General features: G+C 31.7%; 1 protein-coding gene across 2 annotated transcripts in view; it reads right to left on the bottom strand.

The window, feature by feature from the left end:
- LOC114333286 (tolloid-like protein 1) overlaps positions 1–18,248 on the bottom strand; it is a 167,261-nt gene extending 149,013 nt beyond the window's left edge. For both annotated transcript variants that reach the window (XR_007701176.1, XM_050663594.1), the window contains exon 1: positions 17,663–18,248. Coding sequence is in view for 1 of the 2 variants with exons in the window: in XM_050663594.1 (XP_050519551.1) it covers positions 17,663–17,861 (199 nt within the window). In the remaining variant the exon portion in view is untranslated. The remainder of the gene's footprint in view (positions 1–17,662) is intronic.
- Between the last annotated feature and the right edge of the window lie 2,055 nt (positions 18,249–20,303).

The raw sequence follows: 20,303 nt of genomic DNA, 5'->3' as shown, positions 1-20,303 counted from the left end.
TTCCGAAGCGATGACGGTCGCTAATTCAATACTTCTTCCCCATCCAAAAAGTGCACAACGTTCCTCAAGAAATTTTCATTTCAAAAATTTATTTCGCCGAAGCGATGTTGGTTTCCCTATCTATAAAGTGTAGAACGTCCCTAAAAAGTATCGCTTCAAAAATTTTTTTCGTCAAAACAATGACGGTCGCTAATTCAATACTTTCCCCATCTAAAAATGGCAAAACGTCCCTAAAGAAGTTTTCAGTTCAAAAATTATTTAGTCGAAGCGATAACTGTCGCTAATTCAACACTTTTTCCCCATCTAAAAAGTTCACAACGTCCCTAAAGAACTTTTCACTTCAAAAATTTATTTCGCCGAAGCGATGACGGACGCGATGACGGTCGATAATTCAACACTTTTCCCCATCTAAAAAGTGCACAATGTCCTTAAAGAAGTGTTCACTTCAAAAATCTATTTCGTCGCAGCAACGACGGTCGCGATGACGATCACGAAATCAATCCTTTTTCCCCATTCCAAAATAGATTTTACATTTATTTTAAATTTAAATACTCCTACACAATTTATATATACATACACATAATAAATATACATACCTACAAAATTTATTTAGCCGAAGAGATGACGGCCGCAATGACGGTCGAGAAATAAATCCTTTTTTCCCATCCAAAAATAGGTTTTACATTTATTTTAAATTTAAATACCTCTACACGATTTATATATACGTACACATAATATATAGCATAAGCGATGACGGTCGCAATGACGGTCGCGATGACGGTCGCGATTTCAATGCTTTTTCCCCTATCCAAAAATCGCACAATGTCCCTAAAAAAGTTTTCACATCAAAAAAGAACGAATAGAAAACTAATAAAAATCATTTCAAATATGAAAAGAAAACAAGTAAGTATATAAGAATGTATAGATCCATCTATTATAAATATCTCTACCTACTGCATATTTTTCGCGTGCATCTAATTTTCCCACATAATCTAATATTTGCTGTTGTAAGAGTCCTATGTTAAAGTACCAACCAGGTCATTGCCAAGCAAACATTATATTGTTATCTAAAGGCTTTTCTATGTTTCTATATTTCTTTTTCCAAGAATTAAATAGGTACTTGTTCTAGTTAGATTTTAAACAAAGTTAGGTTTTATGACATTTAGTATCAATGACTTTAAATATACTTTAAAAAAATATCAGCAAAACTATACAGAAAAGTATTTAAAGAAAATTTACAAGATGCTAAAAATAGTATTTTCCAGAAATTTCCTGGATATCTCGAATATCTCTAGCAGAAGCCCTAAGTCAAAAGTGTTCTTATGATAATATACAGTAAAACCTGTGTTAACGGCCACCTGTCAAAACCGGCCACCTGAACTAGCCGGCCAGTTTCAAAGTTCCCCAAACCAAAATGTGTGGACTACAAAACCTGGTATTAGCGGCCACCTTTTTATATCGGCCAATAGTTCTGTCATTTTTAGTGACCGTTATTGACAGGTTTTGCTGTAGTTAAATATGTAAGATCTATAAACATTTTTTATAAGTTGTAGTTATTTACTTTTCGTATTTATTTTGTTCCGTCGTTAATAACCTTTTGGGGGATGCGACTTTTTTTCTAATAAAAATTCTTAGAGTGACATAACTGAACCGATGTTAATCAGTACAGACTTATAACAAAGGTATCGTATCAGAAGAATATAGGGGAGTATCTAAACAACGACTATAATATGCTACGAGAATGGTACACTGAGAGAACAATTTCTTTTCTCCTAAAACACTGATTTCTTTGAGATATCTTTCTTAAAAGTTACCATATCATATTAACTTAAACATACCGCTTTACATATAAAGAAACTAGGTTTTTAAACACAACTCAATAATTTCTTATAGATAATTTCTTCAATACTAAGAAATGCATTAATGGTTACATTTTAATTTTCTTATCCTAAAGTTTTTGTTTCTTAAATTGAAAACTACACATATTTTGCAGTATAAAAAGGTATAAGTTAAGTTAATCCATATTTATATTTGTGAACAAGAAATTTTCTTGCAATCAAATAAATATTTTAGATCACAAGAAATAATTCTTCAGAATAGGGATGGGAAAAACCTACCGGTTTAAACCTAAAACCGGTTTTTTACTTCGCAATAACCGGTGTTACCGGTTGTTTTTTTATCCCGGTTATAACCGATTTTTTCTTTTTAAAGTAAAAACCGGTTATTAGGTTTTTACGGTGATTAGGAGGATTAGGTTAGGTATTATTTTGAATCCCAATCATAATTATTATTCTCAAGTAATTATTCCAAACAAAACCATAACTCAAATTTTATTTTATTTTCTAAATTACAGAAGCAAACTGAAAGTGCACTCTCACATCAGCCAGAAACAATTATTAAGTTTTATTATAATATTTCCTTGAAAAGGTATTTGTAATCATAATATTTACATAAGAAGTGGTTTCGTTGAATTAGACGCAAACATCATCTATTTTTCACACTTAACTCTTGACATTGAAAGTGGTTGAATGACTTTTTCTGATTACCAAAAATAATGTTCTGACTATGAATATCGAATTACTGACTACGAATACGAATCTCAAAGAATTTCGCTACGTTTTCAAAACGATACACTCATACAGGAAGTATTAAATGTATGAGTGTATATTATTATACAAGTAATACATGTTCTTTCAATAATACTAATTTTGATCATATTGATATCGAGTCGAATGGAGTATCGCAAACTAAAGTGTATTGTAAATGTAACTTTGTAACCTATTGGATTAAAAAAACCGAAAACCGGTTTTTCCAAAAACCGGTTTCTTTACCCGGTTATAACCGCCAGGTTAAACCGCAAGCAAAAAACCGATATAACCGAAAACCGGTGTTTTGTCAAAAACCGCCATCCCTACTTCAGAAATACCCTCTGTAGTAACTGTGGTTATTAAATAAAAACTTAATCATTAATGCCGAAATGCTATTTGCAAAGAGATTTTCTTCCACAAAAGAATTGCGCAGTAACCATTATTCACTATATTTGTGATTTAATCTCAGTGTTTGGCAAGATAAGATGGCGTGCATGGCATTAGTTCATTTTCATAGATGGCTTTTGGATTTGTTATTTGTTGGTTTTCTTTAAAATCTAAGGGATAGTTTGAAGGTACGTATATAAAAGTAAATTGATTACCTAATTTAAGATGTAATAATAATATTGTTGCATATCCGAATATGTAGTTCTAAAAGAAACATAATACATAGTATCTTTATATGCATTTTAGATATCTATAATGATGGACAACTCTGAAAGAAAGGATCTTATTCTAAATGGGAAATAAGCCACAATTTAACTTAAAAAATGGCTTTCATTGACGTTTCGACTTCCACCTCTGAAAGAATAATAGAATATCTATAATATAAAGCTTCAGAACAATATTGAAAGGAGCTATTAACCAACTAGGGGCTTCCATAAATGGTAGAACTGTATACAGGTAAGTTCCTTTATAAAAATGTGTATACTTATGTATAAACTATAATATGTTTCTTGAATGTATCGTCTTCTATATACAATCCTACAATTCAAGGTTATATCAAACATGGCGTGTGTTATACCGGGTGTCCACTTATATTTTCCCCCATTTTATCTGCCTATAACTTCTAAACGGCTCATAGAAATATGCGGTTTTCGCTGAAATGTTTTATTTTAGTAAAAGTTTTGTCTGAATGGACTGAATTTTTTATATCGCTTTCAAATACGAAAAGAAAAATGGCGGATTTTTGAAAAAAACGTTGTTGACTTTTTTTTAATGGAACACCCAGTATATTTTTTTGTAAATTGAAAGAAAGGTCATTCACCTATCCAGCTATATAAAGTTTTTCAAAATCGGTTGTCAAATCACTGAGTAATTAATTTTTAAAATGAGAGGTGCAACGTGGATATCACATACCTAAATAACATAATATGTGATTTCCACATTGCATCTCTCATTACAAAAATTAATTGCTCAGTCATTTGACCACCAATTTTAAAAAAGTTTATATCGTTGGATAGAGAAATGATCGTTTTTTCAAGTTTTTAGGTAAATAACTATTTTTTATGTCGCTTTTAAATAAAAAATGGCGGATTTTTGGAAAAAATAACGTTGTTGACTTTTTTGATTGAAACACCCAGTATATTTTTTTTGTAGCTTGAAAAACCGATTATTTACCTATCCATCGATATTAAATTTTTTAAAATCGGTTGTCAAATGACTGAGCAAATAATTTTTAAAATGAAAGATGCAATGTGGAAATCACATAACATAATATCATTTTGCTTAGCTATGTTATTTAGGTATGTGATATCCATGTTGCACAGCTCATTTTAAAAATTAATTACTCAGTGATTTGACAACCGATTTTAAAAAACTTTATATCGCTGGATAGGTGAATGACCTTTCTTTCAATTTACAAAAAAATATACTGGTTGTTCCATTAAAAAAAAGTCAACAACGTTTTTTTCAAAAATCCGCCATTTTTATTTTCGTATTTGAAAGCGATATAAAAAATTCAGTCCATTCAGACAAAACTTTTACTAAAATAAAACATTTCAGCGAAAACCGCATATTTCTATCTTAAGCCGTTCAAAAGTTATAGGCAGTTAAAATGGGGGAAAATATAAGTGGACACCCGGTATTTGTCATAAAGAAATATTAGTTAGTCTAAAAGAAACATCTTAACGGTTAAGAACTTTTATTGCCGAAAACCGTGAATTAGTTAATATATATTAAATTACTTAAGATGTAACCTAATAATACTTTCCCGTAATAAAATTTCTTAATGATTAGGTTTGCTGTATCTTTTGGATTATATAAATAAATAAAATTACAATATATGTCTGCTTCAATGTTTTACATTGGTTGTATTTTTCTTCTTGTTTTAGCTAAACAATGTCTATTGTGTGACTTAATTAATATTTCATATAAAAAAAGAAGGAAATTAACAAAGATGGTAGGATAAATAAAGCCATGTTTGAACTAAATATGATTGATTATTATTTGTTAAAATGCCAAGAAATGTTTTTGGATTGTAGACTGTTTTAATTATTTAGACTTTAGAAAAATTAATAGTTTTTATGTGGGCCCGTGTATTTGTCCTTTTTTGTATTTCCTTTTGTCAAAATAAGTATGTACTTATATCCTTATAAAATTTTTTTATTAAAATAAGTTTACTCTTTCTACATAACGGTTTTGTTTTAGGTAATTGCTGATATGCAAAAGGCTATTAACAAAAAGAAGTAAAAATTAAGGAAGTTGGATTTGCCTCCCATCCTTTTATTATTGTATAGAAGCCAGTGGTTTAAGAGTGGAGAAATTATTTGTATATATTAATATCTAACGTTTTATATCCTGTTTTTATTATCTAATAAAGAATAATTTTACCTTAACAGGATGATTTATTTCGCCATATGTAATATCACTTTATTTTTAAGAAATGTAACTTAATTCTAAATATACAATTATTTCTGCGAAATATATTTCTTAACATTAAATACATTAATTAATAATGGTAAGATAACAATATTCCTTAGTAAGAAATATTATTTCTCAGAAAGAAGTGTTTTGTAATGCCAAGAAAATATATTCTTATGACAGGTATAATTTCTTTCTGACAAATGGCAAAAACCCATATATACAAAGATATATTTCTTAGGCAATATGCCAAGTCGATCTTTCTTAAATATTAATAAAGTTTCTTTATGTCAAGAATTTTTTTCCCTCGGTGTAGTAGTCACTAAAAAAGTTGTTAAAACCCTGAATATGCTACATTTTGACTACAATTATTAGCCGAATAATTCAATTGAGATGTATTGCACTTGTTAGAAACTAATGTCGCTAAAATATTATCAAAAAGTCACTAGCTAGTGGATATAATTTTTATGTTATTAGTTTTAGTCCTAATCCACATCCAGATGCAGAGCTTCAATCAAATGGAGTTCAAGTTGAAAAAGTTCAATGACATACTTGGGAACTGTCATAATGGGTCACCTAGATTCAGACATAGAAATAAAACGCAGGATAGCAATGACTAAAACTACTTTTATGAAAATGAAATAATTTCTTTGTAATAATCGTTTCAGTTTAGAATTAAGACAAAAAATGATCAAGTGATATGTTTGGTCTGTACTTTTAATGGTACAAAAGTACTAAAAGTATCGACCGTGAACGGAATTGAAGCATTGGAAATGTGGATCTATAGATAGATACTGAAGATATCTTGGAAAGCAAGAAAAACTAATGAGGAAGTACTAAAAATGATGAACAAAGATAGAGAACTGCTAAACACTGATAAACACCGGAAAATGTCTTATCTGGGACATATAGTGAGGGAAAAATCGATATAGAGTACTTCCTTAACTCATATATGAAATGCAGGACTATTATTCCATATTGCAGAAGGTCGAAAAGCCTTCGCAATTGTGATTCTTAACGACGGATAATTATGATATGGCACGTGAAGAAGAAGAAGTGGATATAATATATTTCATGGTTCAAAATACCTTAGTCGCGAGTTGCGATTTGCGAGTAGAGCAATTTTTTTAATAACCACTAGAAAGCTAGCTAACAGTAGCTGGTAGGAAAATCTCCAATTTAAGATTTGCTGATGACACTACACTTATAGCAGCAAATGAGCAAGAAATGTTTGATCTTCTGCGAAGAGTTGAGTACGAAAGCAATAAAGTTGGTCTGAAAATCAATAAAGCTAAGACAAAAATAATGGTCGTCGACAGATTCGACACTATTCAACTGACTAACATGTTCCAGGACTACCAGATAGTAAACACCTTTGTCTATCTCGGGTCTAGTATAACTAACGATGGTAACTGTGAAGCAGAAGTTCGGACACGTATTGGTATAGCAAAAAATGCGATGGGTCGCCTAACTAAAGTTTGGAAAGATCTATCTCTCAAAATATCAAGATGAGACTGGTGAATGCCCTTGTATTCTCAATATTTCTATACGGAGCAGAGACTTGGACTCTTCGCGCATGCGAGCGCCCAAAAATTGATGCTTTTGAGATGTGGTGCTGGAGAAGAATGCTGCGTATACCTTGAACTGCTCATAGGACAAACGTTTCCATTCTAAACCAACTCAATATTAAAAAAAGGCTGTCCACAATATGTCTGCAACGAATTCTGCAATTCTTTGGTCACGTGGTTCGCAGAGGCGACGACAGTTTAGAGAGATTAATTGTTTCTCGAAACGTTCCGGGGAGAAGATCAAGAGGACGATCACCAACTAGATGTTCTGACCAAATAAAGCATTCAGCTGGAAACTCATTCTGCGAAGCTCTTGAAGAGCAGTTGAAGATAGAGACCAATGGAGAAACATTGTTAGGAATATTGGAAGAAATCACGATCCTCAGTAATGGGGAAACGACAAGAGAGAGAGAGAGAGAGAGAGAGAGAGAGAGAGAGAGAGAGAGAGAGAGAGAGAGAGAGAGAGAGAGAGAGAGAGACTATAAAGCTATGACGAAACACAACAAGAAGCTGTATAATATTGACTTACTCTCCAGTTAAATATCTGGATAGTTTTCCATGAACACAAGCAAATCAAGAAATCAACAAGCAAAGAGAAATTGACAATTTAGTAAAATACAGTATGCGGCAGAATAAACAGTACTGAAATGAATATTGAAATGTGTATGACTGTTTATATATTTGATAGGTATATATGATAATATGTAGCCTTGCAAACATTATTCACGATAATGTTCCCGATAAAACAGATGTTAAAAATGCCCTATGTCACGACAAAATCTTTAATTATAATCCTAATATAAGGGCCGGCGTAGCCGAGTGGTAGTGTGCTAGGCTAGCGTACCGGTGGTCCGGAGTTCAAATCCTACCGCCGGCAAGAACAACTACACATTTTTAAATGTTTATAGGCCCCAGGTCGACTCAGCCTGAATAAAATGAGTACCTTGGGTAAAACCAGGGGTTATAATAGGCGGTTGAAGCGTAGCACTGGCCCTGTTACCTTCCTTGTATACCGTAGGCCCTAGATATAGCAGACTACCCTGCTATACTCCCAAAGCCACGTGAGCGGTATAAAACGGGAGACTATTATTATATATGATAATATGTAGCCTTGCAAACATTATTCACGATGATGTTCCCGATAAAACAGATGTTAAAAATGCCCTATATCACGAAAAAATCTTTAATTATAATCCTTCTTCTTCAGGTGCCGTGTCCGTATTCAGACGTTGGCCATCATGTTTACATGTTCCTGAAACCACTCTCTATTGGCTGTTACGCGAAATAATTTTTCTACCCAGAACCACACCATTGTCTAATATTACTCAACCATGAAAGTTTCTTTCAACCAATCCATCTCTTTCACTCCACTTTTCCTTCCTATTATAAGGCGAAATAGATGGTATTTAGGCTCTCTAATTATATGGCCGAAGTATTCTGTTTTTCTCCTCTTTATGATGTTTATGAGCAGACGTTCCGAATTCATTATTTGTAGAATATCTTCATTGGAAGTGTGCGAAATCCACGATATCTTTAGGATTCGTCGATAGCACCACAATTCGAATGCTTCTAATTTATTTATCATTGTGGTTTTTAACGTCCATGTCTCACACAATTGAAAACCACAGGAAAAGAACTTGATAAGTCCAATTTTTGACATGTGTCGTTTTTAATACCAATTTGTAGCTTTAATTACATAGTTTCTAAGAGTAACACAATACAGAGTAATAACTTAATAAGTCAAAAGATAAAAGTGTTTAAAAAAACCCTGTACAGGAAAAGAACTTGACATGTCCGTTCCAAACAGGGGAAAACGTTGATAAGTCCATGTAATTAATATGCAATATATATTAAAAAAAAAACTAAAATGTAAACCAACCACCAATATATCAATTTTTTTCTTTTTATTAATAATTAATAATAATTGTAAGATGTATTTTAATGTTTTAAAATCATAATCACATTTTTAATGTTTTAAACTTGAAAATGTTCTCCTGAACAAAACCAAAAACGTGACTTATCAAGTTATTTTCCCGTGGACTTCAATTCTAATCCACAATTCCGGAATGTCAGACGGTGAATAGGTCTGCCCAATTCAGCAATATCCATATGAACGAATCAGGTGGCATTAGATCTGGTGAGTGGCGATCTCCCAAAATGATCGAGCAGTATTCGTAGAGACTCCCTGGTAGTGTGACAAGTTGCCCCGTCCTGTTGAAACCATTGTTAATCTTAAGCTTGGACCGTTTTCGCCACCTTTTCCGTATGACCGAAAATAGTACTTCACGATAAAATATGTTTCTGCAAAACTGAGAACTATCTTGAAGCACCTAACATTAACAAGACAGTCACATAAGTTATAACGACGTTCGGAAACCACTCAGTTCGTTTCGACGCATGAAACATACAAATTTAAGGCATACGCATTTCAGTACCTAGTAGTTCAGAGAAATAAGGTTTTTGTCGGGACACTTGAGCAGCCAGGTTGCAAATGGATTTTTTGGATACTATATACCTAATACATTATAAATACAAAAATGATTGTTACAGTTCGGACGAGAAACTTAGTTATTAACAAATAAGGGTCAAAAATGGCAGTTTTTTCGTTTAAATGTCTACAGGTAAAAATAGGGTAATTAAATATTTTATTTATAATATTTTTCTTTTTGCAGATGAGCCAAGGTTTAAAATGGCAATTTTTGAATTTTGATCCGATCCTTTTTTGTTTCGGAAAGTGCAAAATAAGACTAAAAGTTCAAAAATAAAAAATGTGCTATAACTTTTGCGAAAATGGCCTTAAGACTTTCATATTGAACGAAAAGTTGAGTCAAATATTCCATATAATGCAAAAAAATTTTTAAGACGATTCGTCAATTAGTTTAAATTATATTCAATTTGTTTATCGCAAAGAGCTTTTTTTCGCAATGTTATTGTTCAAAAAATAATAATGACATAGCAATTCTGTGGAAACCACATGCAAGAATAATAATTATTATTTTAAATGTATTGAAAAAAATCATTAAAAAGTCGTTTTTATCACTACGAAAAAAGTTTAGTAAAATAGAGTCATTTTTGGCTTCTAAACAATTTGAATAACTTTGTTAATATTCACTATAGAGTAAATCTACTTTAGGATTTCAAAATCTGGTGTTTTTATACAAATTTTCAGAAAAAAACTTTTTGTCTAGGTTAATTGGGTTCAAAGTTAGCCACTTTTATTATTTAATCTGCAGTTACTTCTGTATACATCAAATTCTCCTGTAACAGTGTTAGTTACCATACTACTCCGAAACGGCTTGACCGATTTTTATAAAATTTTACACGTTTATCCTGTAAGACGTTGAAAAGGTTTTAATCTATTTTTTATACCCATAAGTTATAAGTGGGGTTGCCTCCCTGACATTTTTTTTAAATTTTTTTGGACAAAATTATCTACCTTAATTTTATATGATGTAGAATTAAAAAATACATACAACCCTTAATTTTCACTTTTCTATCACCAACCTCTATCTGTTAATAGCCATCTATGTATATATTTACATCTATAAAATTATCCTGTCACAGTGTTAGTTTCCATACTCTTCCGAGACCGCTTGACCGATTTTTATGAAATTATATATTTATATTCGGTAGGTCTTAGAATCGGTCGTAATCCATTTTTCATATCTCGAGTGATAAGGGGAGTCCTCCCTAACATTTTGTAATCTTAGGTGGGGTTGTGTGTACATAACGTACTCTATAAGACTACGAGTACATAAAAATTAAAAAAATTATGATCAAAATCCATCAACAAGTTCCAGCGATATTAATCGCAGCATATGTTTAAAGAATCAGTTTAATTTTTTGAGTGTACGTATTTTAGTAATTCCTCTCCACCGACCTCGAATTATTTCCGTTCGGACGCCATTTTTAAAGCTTTATTCACCACTCTGTTGAGGTTCAAAGTTTACTCAAACTTTTACATATAACCTATATATCTTCAACTTCAAAATGGCTCTAGTTAGGTTGCTTAATTGTTATAAACAAAGTAGCCGTCAATTAAATAAAAAAAACGGCTAACTTTGGCCGAAATTAACCTAGGCGAAAACTTTTTCTTTTAGAATTCGTATAAAAATACCAGTTTTTCAAATTACATTGTAGTTTTAGCCTACAGTCAATATTAGCAAAGTTATTCAAATTGTTTATAAGCCAAAAATGCCTATATTTTAGTAAAATGTTTTCTGAGTGATAAAAATGACTTTTTAATGATTTTTTTAAATGCATTGAAAATATGACTTCTTATTTCATGTTGTTTTCACAGAATTGCTGTATCATTATTATTTTCTGAACAATAACATTGTGAAAAAAAAGCTCTTTTGGATAAACAAATTGAATAAAATTTAAACTAATGGACGCATCGTCTTAAAATTTTTTGTACACTGTATGGACTATTTGACTTAACTTTTAATGCAATATGAAAGTCCTAATTCATTTTCGCAAAAGTTATAGCAAACTTTTTATTTTCGAAATTTTAGTTTTATTTTGCAATATACGAAGCAACAAATAATCGGACCAAAACTCAAAAAACGCTATTTTAAACCTTGGCTCATCTACTAAAAGAAAAATATTACAAATAAGGCATTTAATTACCCTATTTTTACCTGTAGCGATTTAGACGAAAAAACTCTCATTTTTGACCATTATTTGTTAATAACTAAATTTCTCGTCCAAACTGTGACGGGCATTTTTGTATTTATAATGTATTGGGTATATAGTACCCAAAAAACCCATTTGCAACCTGGCTGCTCAAGTGTCCCGAACATGGTATACTTTTGCCTTATTTCCTTGGTGTATAGGTACAGTTTATTTTGACGCATATCGTACAAAGAAAACTAGTTAAAATTGTTTCTTTTGTCAAATTTTAGTGTCACGCAAAAATAGAAATCCTGATTTAATATCATTGTGAAAAATTTTATCCCAAACTACCCTGAGAGATATTAGTTGGTATAAATTGATTAAAACAGTGTTACAATGACAATTTGAATATTCTTTTTAACTCTAATGTTATTACCGGCTTAAATATTTTTGGATGAAAAAGAAAGTTGTCATAGTATTACAATACAGTAAAAGCTCCTTATTCGCGCTTCGTTCATTCGCGTTTCGTTCATTCGCGTTTTCACTTCTCGCGGATTGAAAAAAATCCCATCCAGTTCCTATATTCGCGGCCGAAGATTTCTTTATTCGCAGATCGAATCAGTATATCGGTACATACATATAATTAAATAAAAAGCATTCGAAGACTGCAACCAAAAAAGGTCTGAGAGGTCCAATAATCCGGGAGAAGGTTAGAGTCTTAAATAACCTGGTGGTAGTGGTGGTAGTGAATATAATATAAAGGATTTCAAGCATTGGAAGGTTGGTTCAATAAATTTAAGGTACGGCAATCATCGTATAACATTAAAATTGTTGGAGAACTGTATCTACAGACACTGCTGTAGCAGAAATGTATCCAGAAGAATTTACGAACCTAGTAGCTGGTGGATAATAGATAGAGAGATATAGGTACACCTGAGCAAGTATATAATGTAGACCAGGGGCCGGCAACCCTTTTCGGACGGTGGGCCATTATAAAAATATTTTTTTTATGTGGGCCACACATTAAAATGTAACTTAAATCGTGCTTTTATATCATATAAGAGTATAGTAAATATATTATTAAAAATAAATATAAAAAAATCGTTTTTATTGACATGCTATAATAACAATAATGTCAGAGAATAACGATTTTAGAAACCTTAAAAGGGAAAAAAAGAGAATAGAATTCCAATTACGTACAGTATGAAAAATGAAAGAATACTCATGAACGAATATATAAAACACGCTGTATTTTCCTGTCACCGTGTCACACAAAAAATTGGCCAGCGCTAGTACATGTAATAATTATTGTTACATGTACTTGCACTGGACAATTTTCTTTGTGACACGGTGACAGGAAAATACAGGGTGTTTTATATGTTCGTTCATCGGTATTCTTTCTTTTTCCGACTGTAGGTATGTATAAATATGTAAATATATTGTATATGAATAATTGTTTGATAATTCATTCAAGTCCGGTTGTGTTTGGGAAACTGAGAACAAATTGTGTGAATTTTCATCTGTCAATGTCGCTCTACATTTTGGTTTTATGAAATTTATTTGTGAACATGCTTGTTTGCATAAATAGGTACTGGAAAAATACAAATAATAATTAATTTTTCAAAACTTCTTAAATTGGGAATTGTGTTTTCTGGTATATTTTAATAAAATTACACGAGAGCTCTAAAATTATCGAATTATTCCCGAGTGACACTTTGACAGTTTTAATTTCACGGCCTGAAGGGGAGTGAAATTATGTCAAAGTGTCACGAGGGCAAAAATTCGATAATAATTTTAGAGATCAAGTGCAATTTGCTGCAATTATTTCATGAATAAAACTGTTCAAAACCAAAATTTTATTGTAATTTATTTATGTAAGTACAAATTAGTACAATTAAACACACAGTTGTTATAAATATTTGACGGTTGAAAGTCATCACTTTTACAATGTTTAAAAAAATTGTTAATACTTACATACATAAAATTCAAGTCTTTGTATAAAAACAGTCAGTGACATTGTTCCCAATTAATGTGACACACATTTTTCAACTTGTCAAAGTGAAAAGCACAGTTTAGCAAATATTTAGATGAAGATATTAATAAAATATTAGTTAATTTATTTATAAATACAGTTTTATTCATGAAATAATCTTACCGAAGTAAATTAAGCGCTTAAATGTGCCTATATGTGTTCTCCTCGTGACAATTTGACATTAGATGCAGAACTAAAAGTATATTATGGATATTTTCTTAAATGTGACAGTTGTTAAAACTAGGAAACTGTTTGCAATTAAACAAAAACAATCTACTTAAAAAAATTCTATCGGTAATTTTCTACAGTAGATTATTCCCAGTATAATTTTAATCTGATTGGACAGAATTAAACACGTGATCAAAAATCTTACTATGCGATTGGAAGTTAAAATCAGTAAAAAATAATCACTTTAATTTTTATTTCTGTAGCTTTCTATTGGTCAGAATCTCCTATGAATGAAATAATCAGTAGTAATTGCACAAAAGCTCTAAAATTCTATATTAATTTTAGAGATCGAGTGCAATTTGTTGCGATTATTTCATGAATAAAACTGTTCAAAACCAAAATTTTATTATAATTTATTTATGTAAGTACAAATTAGTACAATTAAACACACAGTTGTTGTAACATTAATTGTCATTAATGTCACTGATTGTATTTTTTCATAGCAACGAAGGGCATCTGACGTAATATACTTGACGATGGGAAATTATCAAAAATTATCAGTTTAATTTTTGTTTCTGTAGCTTTCTATTGGTCAGAATCTCCTATGAATGAAATAATCGCTGTAACTTTTATTCTTGTAAATTTCTATTGGTCATAATCTCTATGAATGAAAAAATAATCTTCAAAATTATTTTTATATGCATTGTTATATTGCAAATCAATTAAACGGTCTTGGGTCCACAGTTAAAAAAATTTATTACCTCATGAGATTATTTTTATTCAGTTATTCATGTAGAGTCGGACAACTTTTCAAATGCGGAAAATTTTTGGGAGGAGGGCATTTCGTAAATACAGTGCGTCCATAAAGTAACGCATAAATTCATTATTTTGTAAACCGGCAACTTTAAAGAAAAATCCCAAAACAGGTCGATTTTTATTTTTAATTTCCGATTTTTTGACATATATATCATAGTAGTGACGTCATCCATCTGGGCGTGATGACGTAATCGATGATTTTTTTAAATGAGAATAGGGGACATGTGATAGCTCATTTGAAAGGGTATTCAATTCTCTATTCACTAATGTAAACATTAACATAATTATTTATACAGGGTGTTCAAAAAAATATTTTTTAAATTAAAATAATTGAGACAAAAAGAAGAATGTATGTAATTTATTTAATTAAAAATGCGTTTTCCTACTATCAGTAAACAGAAAAAAAAATTATTTGACAAATAAACATTGATTTTCGCTTGAACGGAATGTTCAAACTGGCAAGAGGTATTGGGTGGCAGCTTTAACACTGAATTTAAGCGAAAAACAATATGTGTTTGTCAAAAACATTTTTTTCCTGTTTTCTGACAACATTAAAACGTATTTTGAATTAGATAAATTACATACATTCTTCTTTTTGTTTCAATTATTTTAATTAAAAAAATGTTTTTTTGAACACCTTGTATAAATAATTATGTTAATGTTTATATTAGGGAATAGAGAATTGAATACCCTTTCACATGAGCTATCACATGACCCCTATTCTCATTTAAAAAAATCAACTATTACGTCATCACGCCCAGATGGATGACGTCACTAGTATGATGTATATGCCAGAAAATCGGAAATTAAAAATAAAAATCAACCTGTTTCGGGATTTTTCTTTAAAGTCGCCTGTTTACGAAATAATGAATTTATGCGTTACTTTATGGACGCACTGTATAGAGGCTTCTAAACTTTGGTGCGTCCGACAACTGGAATATTAATTATAAATATTTTTATCAAACAATCCTGCAAAAATTAGCTGTGAGGATATAAATTTTATGACTCTTTTTGATGCGTGCACCCCCCATATGGGGGCGCACTATGGAGTCATAAATGATGATTTTTTTTGCAGGATTGTTTGATAAAATTACTTCCATGCACCAAAGTTTAGAAACCTATATACGGAAAGCCCCCTCCCAAAAATTTTCCCTATTAGAAAAGTTGTCCGACTCGACATGAATAACTGCATAAAAAAAGTCTCATGAGGGAGGTAATAATCTTTTTAAGTGTGGGTCCAAAGTCTATAACCCTAGTTGGGTCTAGTGCTTATAAAATATCGAATTTTAAAGGATTTTCAATAATTATTGTGTCTTTTCTTCTTCTTAAAGTTCCCTCTCCTATTGGAGGTTGGATATCATAATGGCTATGGTCACTTTGTTGGCTGCTGCTCTGAACAGTTGTAATGAACTACAGTTAAACCATTCTCTAAGGTTCCTCAGCCAGGAGATGCGTCTTCTTTCTATGCTTCTTCTTACAGTTTTGTAGTTTTTATACTGTTCATAATTTCTAACTCCTTATTTAAACGTCGTAGCACTTCAACATTGGTAATCCTTTGAACACACTGAATTTTCAGTATTCTTCTGTAACACCACATTTCGAAAGCTTCTATTTTTCTTATGTGTTGTCTCTTCAATGTCCAAGCTTCCATTCCGTATACTAATATAGAAAATATGTAGCATCTTAGAGCCCTCAATCTGAGAGGCAACTGAAGGTCTTTGTTTGTAAGCCGTGTCTTCATTTTTATACATGTTTGCCTTGCAGTTTCAATTCGGACTTTAATTTTTTAGCTTTGGTCATTTTTGTCATCATCCCAGGTTCCCAGATATTTGTATGTCTTTACTTTTTCTATTTGGGTTTGCTCTATCATTAACCTTTCATTAATGTGTCTATACATATATTTTTCATAGAAATCTTGAAAACGACAAATCAACAAACTTAGAGCCATACTCTTTAAGTTTATTGATTTTTCCTAAAATTATATTGGTGCTTTGGCGGGCCGCGCAAAAAGTTGCAAAGAGCCGCAAGTTCCCGACCCCTGATGTAGACGAAACTGCACTACTGGAAAGAAACTGGAAGAGACTACCAACTAAAACATTCATTTCTAAAAGCGAAATGTCTGCCCATGGATTTATGAGAGCAAAGGATAGAATTACATTGCTGCTTTGTTCTAATGCATCTGGAGATTTTGATATTAAAACATTGATGTTTTATTCTTTAAATTCGCATGCGTTAAAAAATCAAAAAAAGGACGACCTGTCAGTGTTTTGGCGTGTTAATAAGAAAGCATGGGTTATAAGCACTATTTTTTGTGACTGGTCTTGGAATTGTTCTGTTTCTGAAATTGAAAATTATTTGAAATCAAAGAATGTAGGCTTTAAAGTAGTTCAAGATTTGGACAATGCACCAGGTCATCCTCGTAAACTTGAAACTGTGCATCTAAATATAAAAATGATATTTTAACATCGCAATACGACTGCTTTGCTTCAACCTATAGACCAAGGAATAATCCACGCCTATTACAGTAGCATTAGACGAACGTTCTTCTCACAATTCTTTACGCAATCTTGACAGCTGATTTCCAAACTGGAGAAGAATCTACAATCGCAACATTGTTATGAAACTTGATCCATCTATGGAACGAAGTCTTATTTTTAAGCGGCAAATTGGTAATGCCACTGCTGAATATTAATCCGAATTGAACGAGTTTTAAAAACTGTCAAGTAAGATAAAATGACTAAATTCTTTAAACCACTGCCTAAACGTGAAAATAATATGTAATTAGTCAATATGTTTCGTCAAAAACTTCTTTGAAATTGATTTTTTTTATGTATTTTTTCCTTTTTATGTCATGACCTAGGAACGTATACCCTATAACCCAACATTAATTACAATTCCATATTCACGCGGAATATATACACCGCGAATAAAGAGCTTTTACCGTATTTAAAAATTATGAAAGAAATTGCAAATTTTGAGTGTTGCTAAAAATGTAAAATGATATAGTACATTACCTGCTTTGCATGGATCCCAGTCGTAATCATCTGAAGTTTTCCTAGGAAATACCTTGCTCAACAATTCATCTATTGTGTACTTAAAATGTGCCGGAGGTGTCCTCCAGTTTTCTTTCTTTTCCACTAACACAGAACTAAACACTGCCATTGTATGTAAAACACAAAAAGTTAGTAAAATTCTACACATAAATAGAATCATCGTCACAACACTATTTTTGGCAACAATTTGATATCACAGAAAAAAAAGTTAAGAAGACACAGTTCTTTTTACATGCCTTTTTTAATTCGATCCTCCTCACGACTGTAGCAACATAAAGTAGCCAATCAATTACTATTTATTATCAGCAGCAGCGTTCAAAGATCACTGGTCTCTCTCGTGGTTGTGGCAGCAGATGCATCTTGAGGTTTTGTTTAATTATTGCTCCCTGGAAAAATATAGACTGACTTGATAAAACAGATCGTTGATACCAACTCATGCATTAACTTTAATAATTATTTTGGCAATTAAAAACTCGTTTAATTTGATTTATCTTCTTCTTTCGTAGGGTGCCTGATAAAATTATCGAATTGATCCCAGCTAATTCTGAAAAACTTAATGTAGCAATAAATATTCTATTAATTTATTTTAAATTTTACTTCTATCGAATGAAATAACACCATGTTTAACTCAAATGTGTGAGACAATTGATAATTTTATCAAACTTTTATTTTATTTTCATATACAGGGTCATGCGAAATATATTTATAAAAGTATTTTGAAAACAAATAATTAAAGATGAACAATATTTGATATTTCCTATAAATAATATTATTCCTGGACTCCAAAAATATATTAATTGAAAAGTCAAATATATAGAGCAGGAGCACAATTCGTCAGACCTTCCTTGTTTGAACAGGTATCAATAGAGTGTTATAACGTTTTTTCAGTATCTCTGCTTCGTCAGACACTCGGTCTGGTACAAATTCACACACAGATGCGAATTGACTTTCTTAGAATATATTGTTTATTCTAACGAACTTAGAATAAAAAACACATTTTTTTGACCACAAAGACCAACACAAATATACATTCAATAACGCCCGTGGACAAAGATCTATGATAGATTATGTTGTAACCAACAGAAATATACATCAATCAAAAATAATCGACGTAAGATGCCTCAACTCAGCAGTTGTAGATAGCGACCATAGCTTACTATTATGTAAAATAGGAATCATTATGAAATATTTCACACCCAAGAGGGCAGCACCAACACAAACAAAAATCATAGTCGAAGGACTACCTAGTAAATCCACGGAATGCTTATAAAAGAAAAGAATATCAGAGAAGATTGCTGAGAATGGAATATTAGAAAACGATAACATCGATGAAAGCTGGCAAAAACTTAAAGATAACGCTGCAACAGAATCACTTGGAGAGAGAAAAGTAACGAATACTCACATATTAAAGAAGAAACCCTCGTGGTTTAGAGAGGAAGTTAAGATAAAATGTCAAGAAAAGAAGAAAGCCTTTTTACAATACAGAACGAAACAAACACAACAGGCATACAACCACTACAACCGAATCAGAAACGAAACGAATACTTTAGTGAGACAAATAAAAAGGGAGCACTGGCAGAGTTTCTCAAAACAGATGGAACACGACTTCTACGGAACACAAAAAGAAGTATGGAGAATGATCAGAGGGCAAACAAAGGAGATGAACGAATTAATAAAAGCGATACACATTCAGAAGGAAACATGGACAGACTACTTCCGATCTCTATTTGTTAAAGGCGACGATAATGAACCACCAACGCCTGAAGTTACAACAAACGAAGAAATAAACAGCGAGGAGGGAGAGGTAAAGGAAGCATTAAAAAAATTAAAAAATAGAAAATCTCCAGGAGAGGAAAGAATATCGAACGAACTCCTAAAGTACGGAGGACAAGATCTAACTAAACAACTATTAAAACTAATACAAAAAATAATAGAACAAAACAGAATACCACAAGAATGGAGATCAAGCATCCTAAAATACCTCTCTTCAAAAAAGGAGACAAATCGGCAGGGCCGCCGAGAGCGATGAGCGGGACCCGGTAAGAAATGGCGAACGGGCCCCCTGCAAAAAGTGAAGAGCGAAAAAAATTGTTCAACTTTTATAGAAATAAAATTATCAATAGTAAAAATACGTAATAAGAAACATTTCAAATATAAATTTTATTAAATTTGGATTATATTTATAATAGTTAAAATATTTATAATGCAGGTGTTTTTCGAGTTTCCTGATTGGAAGAGATGTCTATAACTTTCGAAAAATCGCATGATTTTACCAAATAATTATCAATGCACAAAGTTGATAGGCGAGTTAATCAATCCTGTTTCAATGTAGATATCACTGCATTCTTTGGGAAAGAAAACTAAAGAAGCTTTTCGCTTCTGCGACTGTCACTGGCAATGTGCAAAATATTCTTGGAGCTACAACGACGCGCGACGTTAGGAAATAATGAATCTAATTTGAGATGTTTAATTTTATTAGGTAAATCTATTGGAGAAATTGCAGGGAAAGATTCCAGGAAGGCGTAGTTACAAGAAAAATGTCCTGGCAGAGAAATCTCAGAGAATGGTTTGGATCCAGCTCAACTGAACTCTTTCGGGCTGT

This window comes from Diabrotica virgifera, chromosome 10 (genome assembly GCF_917563875.1).
Source record: "Diabrotica virgifera virgifera chromosome 10, PGI_DIABVI_V3a".
NCBI classification, from domain to species: Eukaryota; Metazoa; Arthropoda; class Insecta; order Coleoptera; family Chrysomelidae; genus Diabrotica; species Diabrotica virgifera.
Note: the sequence above shows the minus strand (reverse complement) of the source record. Positions and strands in the feature narration are given on the sequence as shown.